The 5,113-nt window shown below is 52.7% G+C and overlaps 1 protein-coding gene across 2 annotated transcripts; it reads left to right on the forward strand.

The window, feature by feature from the left end:
- The first annotated feature begins 759 nt into the window (after nt 1–759).
- Nucleotides 760–4,773, forward strand: CUNH1orf210 (chromosome unknown C1orf210 homolog). Of its 2 annotated transcripts, none has more exons than XM_055618405.1 (3): nt 760–1,014; nt 3,749–3,864; nt 4,013–4,773. In XM_055618405.1, exons 2-3 carry the CDS (start codon nt 3,828–3,830, stop codon nt 4,327–4,329), a joined length of 354 nt encoding a protein of 117 aa, XP_055474380.1. In that variant the 5' UTR covers nt 760–1,014; nt 3,749–3,827; the 3' UTR covers nt 4,330–4,773. The 2 variants fall into 2 exon arrangements, with proteins under 2 accessions (XP_055474380.1, XP_055474379.1); XM_055618404.1 differs by lacking the exon at nt 760–1,014 and adding an exon at nt 1,021–1,106.
- The last annotated feature ends 340 nt before the right edge of the window (nt 4,774–5,113 follow it).

Here is a 5,113-nt window from a genome sequence, read left to right on the forward strand (position 1 = left end):
TGGGGCAGGGAACACAGTAAGTGGCTGCTTCCTGGGTGTGAGAACGTCCATGGTGTGAGAAAAGTACTACGCCTACACCAAGAGCCGCACAGCATTATGGTCCCAAATGTTACGGAATTCCATGCTTGAAGGTGGCTAACGGTGGGTTTTAGGTCTCGAGACTAGTGTCATGCTTTATACATTTACATAAAAACAAATACAGCCCTCTCTCCAGCTCTGCCCTGCTGGCCCTGGACCCTGGAGCACGCATGCCTGAGCACCAGTAGTACAGGCATTCCTCTGCAGCCTCTGGTACTATGCTGGGCACTGGCAGCCCAGAGAACCCCTGAGGCTGTCTTCCCCCCCATGGGAGAACGTCCAGGTGGCTACTGGAGGCAGGCTGGGCAGGAATGAGCCCAAGATCCTGACAATCACTGATTCCAAAGGTGTCCCAAGCTGTGCTGGCCTGGGGTAGAGGTGAGACTTAAGCTGTATCTTGAAGGACAATGGATGGAGGCAAAGGGAAGCAAGAGAGGAGATCTAAGGGCCTGGCAGGTGGAGTCAAGGGGTTGGTTCATGAGACCCAGATGAAGGCTTGGAACCCATGAACACACACACGCACCCACGCACCATGTGCTAGCATTTTCAGGGGAGTTTGGAGCATGCTTGGTTCCCTCAGGCTCTGCTGCAGAAGGCTCTCTCCCCTGATGGTCCCATCTGGCTATTGCCTTTGCAGGTCTGTAAAACTCCCAGCTTCAACTTTGGACTTTGTACCGGCACTGGAAATCCATTTGTTTTTCGCTGCCGGTAGCAGGGCCTGCTGAGATCTGTCCCTTCGGGGACAGGCTGGACCCCTTCTTCCTTCCAGTTGCACTAATCCACAGCGCTGGGGCACTGGGGGAGGGTGCAAGCCTGCTTCCCCTCAACACTTGGTGAGACGTGAGTCCTCCCTGCTGAGCGCATTGCAAATCCTGGCTGCCGCCCCGCCTCCCCTTCACCTGCACTTCGGCCCCGCCCACCCCGCCACGGCTCCAGGTGAGTCAAGCTTCGGCCGGCCCCGCCCACCTGTCCAGGTTCTGCAGTCCCAGCCGGAAGCCACCTCCACGGATTGTGCACAGTGTCTGAAGGTGGGAGCGGAGAGGGGACACGGGGTTGTGGGAGAGGGTGCTCAGGTCTCTTCTGACCCAGGAAGAGCTCCTGTGTGTGCAGCAGAGAAACTAGATCCAGTCGGGGGGTAGGGGGGTTGTTACTGTGTCCTGGGTTGTGAAATGACAGCAGGAGGGGGATGGGCAGACAGGTGTGGGCTGTGGGTACAGAGCGTCTGGGGAAGTGACTTTTCGGATATCTCTGGAAAGAATTTACAGAGCAGGGCAAGGGCAGAGGGGAACAAGTGTGAGACCTTTGAGAAATCTAATTTAACTCATTGCAGTGTAACAAACTCTTGTCTTTTGAGTACTGGGTGCCTAGAGAGAGGTCCCCAGGAGGCAACCAAAGATTGCTTGCAGATGAATGAACAAACTAGGTCCGTTCCCTTTCTGAGGCTTCCATCTCCCATATGATCATTCCCTCTGCCCACGCCCCTGCACTCCTTTTACAAGCCTTGTGTACTGAACCCTGAAGTCCAGCGTCCCAGCCCCCAACCACAGGCAAACACCAGCCTACCCAGCCCTCTACCTCAGGGAAGTGTGTGGCTGGTAATGACCAGTTCTGACTGGATGCTGATGAGGCAGAGGTCACCTGTAGACCCTGGAGCAGTGGGACAGGGACAGTCTGGTTTGGCATGGAGGGATGAAAACTCAGAGTTTAGGGGTGTTTGGCCTGGGGGCGGGGGGCGGGTGGTGGAGTCCCATGCCGGAGTTTGAGTCCCCCACCTAAGAACAGGACATGTTTGGCCTATAGGGAGCTGTGGTGGTAGGCTCAGGGTTGGCTTAGGGAGTAGATTGGAGATGGTTAGACTCCTGTTGGGAGATGGAAGCTGGGGACGGTGACTGGAAGGACACAGCTGTGGCAGAGGGTAGGGAAGAGGGCTGAGTCACTGGAGTGAGGGCATCCTTTGAGTACCGCACTGAGGAGTGTGGCTGGGTACGCCCCTAAGCTGGGTGCTTCTGTCTCTTGCCTGCCCACTCTGCCCAGGGACACCTATGACTCTTGTCAGCCTCCAGCAGACACTGCCCAGCTGCAGCTGTCCTTCTCTCCCGTCCCTAGCCATGCCTCAGGTTCGCATCTCTCCACACACTGTTGACCTCCTTCAGAGGCGTCCAGGTCTAATCTTACACATGTGATTTTCTCCGTTGGCTCAGATGCCCTTCCCCAGCCCTGAGTGGCATGACCCTCATCTGCGTCTTTTCATTACTCAGGTGGTCCTCTGCAATAGTTCCCCAGTATAAACCCCACTGCACTGGCAGAATGTGGGCCCTCCACTGGGTAGAGGGGAGCTGACGGAGGCCACCAGAAGGACTGAGGCGTGGGGTAGGAGAGGCTCCTGAGGCAGGAGCAGAGAGGCATGGCTGCTCTGTGTGAAAAGAACTTTTAGTCACCTGGTTCAACTGTCTGGGAGGCTTACTGCCTCTGTCTGCTAACCTAGGCCTAGTCCTGGAAGCTTCTAACCTCTGTGCAATCCAACCTCTGAGAATTACCGTTTACTTTCAGCATTTCTATTACTGCTTAATAAGCTCATCCTTTCTTGCTCTTTCTGAGCTCATAGCTGACGGATTCACCTCAGCTGTTTCTGGCTCAAACTCCTCTCCCAACTTATTCAATCTGGCCTTTATCTTCGCCTCTGAATTGCCCTGCCTGGCTCAAACTAACTCAAGAAATCTCTAATGTTCTGGCTGCTTCTCATTCAGTCTTCACCTGAGTTCTCTCTCTCTGCAACCTGTCTCTCCATTGGTGTCCCAGTGAAAACTGTATCTTCTCCTCTTCCATCGCCCCTTAAGTAGCTTCCTTTTCCTCTCCTCATGAGAATGGGGTGTATCCCATTCTGTCAAGTCTTTCTCTGATTCGTCACTGTTTCTGCTGCTCAATTAGACATCACTTTCAAACATGGGTACTTCCTTCTAACTTTACCTTCATTGCTTGGGATTAAAGGTATGTACCACCACACCTGGACCTAACCTTTTCTTTACCTAAAACTATACCTTTACCTGCTCCATACCAGGCTGGCCTCAAACTCAGATCTGCTTGCCTCTGTCTCCTGGATTAAAAGCGTGTTTGTATTCCAGCCAGATCACACAGACCTAGAAATCTTTGGATGTGATCTCTTGCCAGCACAGCCATGTTCTGAATTAAAATTTCTCTACAGCTCTGGGGACAGCCTGCTGTTCTTGTGGTCTGCTTCAGAGCTGGGTAGCTCCACACAGTTGCTATTGAACTGCCCCTGCCCTGTCTCCTATCAGCTTGCCAAAGATTGTGCCAGGTTGTGCTGTGGTGTTGGAGACCCGAGTTCGAATTCTGGGGTGCCTCAACTGAATCATTGTCCATTTGGCTCTGTGCTCTCATCAATAAGGCAGGTGTTTATACTTAGGTAGTGGGATTTTGTGAGCACACTGCTAGTGCCTAAATCTTAAGGTATGCTTACTAAGAGCATTAGAAATTCCAGTATTAGCCCATTCTATAGCTGAAATCTATGCACAGCTGCTTTGGTCCTCTTCCTCGGACCAGTGGTGTGGGCAGTGGTCATGTCCTTGGCATTTATAGTACCCTAACATGGCTGTGGGTCTAGTGTGGAAGGTGCACTCTATCTAACCCCTACATGTCTGTGTTTTTTCAGGACTTGTACCCCAGGGCTGCCTGGAGCCTGGGGTTTCCCTGGAGCCAGGGCTTTTTCTGGCAGAAGCCAAGGCTCATCAATGTCATCAGGCCTCTCCATGACCGACGCAAACCAAAGTGAGTGGTAGAGAGGTATAGATGGATGAGGATGGATTGGGTCCTCTCAGCTGCTGAGATTGGAGGAAGGGCTCTGCCCACTCTCTCAGTTTCCCCTGGCAACCCCATCTGGGGCCTGCCGTTTGCAACCCTGTCTCTTCCTCTGCAGCTGGATTCACTGTGGCCACAACTCCATCAGCTATGGCCCCTGGCCTGGGCACTGGGGGCCGGGCATGGCCTGTGCTAGTAGGGGTTGTGCTGGGGGCGGTGGTCCTCTCCGCACTCATCGCGCTGGCTGCCAAGTGCCACCTCTGCCGCCGATACCGTGCCAGCTACCGGCACCGCCCGCTGTCCGGAGCAGCAGGTGGGAACCGCCCACAGGAAGGTGAGGATGAGGATGATGATGGCTTCATCGAGGACAATTACATTCAGCCTGGGGCTGGTGAGATGGAGACTACGGGAAGCAGGGACCACTTCTCTCTCTGAGCCCCATCTTTGGACACTCCCCATTTCCCTCCATGCCTGGCAGTTTAAAAGACAGCATGCCTCAAGCCTCAGGGTCAGAAACCGATAGTACCTAAAGCCTCACCAGGAGTCTGTTTCTCGACACTTAGTTGCCAAAGTGACAACTGCTTCTCAATAACTCTCTGAGGCTCTCTGCTGTCCTGGGATACAGCCTGACAGTGAGTGAATGTGGAGAAACTGGCCCCTGTGAGTAGGCCTCTTGATTTCCTTTCTTTGCCTCCCTCCTCCCTACTTCACTAAGTTTTACCACAGTCACCCACTGCCTGGACTGCTTTGATGTCCCTCATGATGGCAGCCCTAACCACAAGTTCCCAGATTTCACACGTCTCCCGGCAGGAGAAGACCGTGCCAAAATAACTGAAATTTTTTTCTTATCAATAAAGTATGTGACTTGGTTATAAAATATCATGTTGTCCACTGTAATTAATCTGTTTTCATTTTGGATTCACATAAGAAGTCGTTCCTTTACCTAAGCACATTGCTCATAGCTGGTAGAGGCTGCCTAGACCTCCCGTCTTCCAGGTTCCTTCTTGAGCATCTCTCTGGCCACAGTTTGTTTTATTAAAATCATTTTTTTTTTAACTGGTCCAGTGAAATGGCTCAGAAGGTAAGGGGGCTTGCTGCCAAGGCTGACAATCTGAGTTTGATCCCTAGGATCCACATGATGAAAGAAGAGAACTGACTCCCAAATTCTGTCTTCTGACTTTCACATGTGTGTGACAGCCCACTCGTGCCAAGCACAAAA

This window comes from Psammomys obesus, unplaced genomic scaffold (genome assembly GCF_907164565.1).
Source record: "Psammomys obesus unplaced genomic scaffold, mPsaObe1.curated_primary_1811, whole genome shotgun sequence".
Lineage (NCBI taxonomy): Eukaryota > Metazoa > Chordata > Mammalia > Rodentia > Muridae > Psammomys > Psammomys obesus.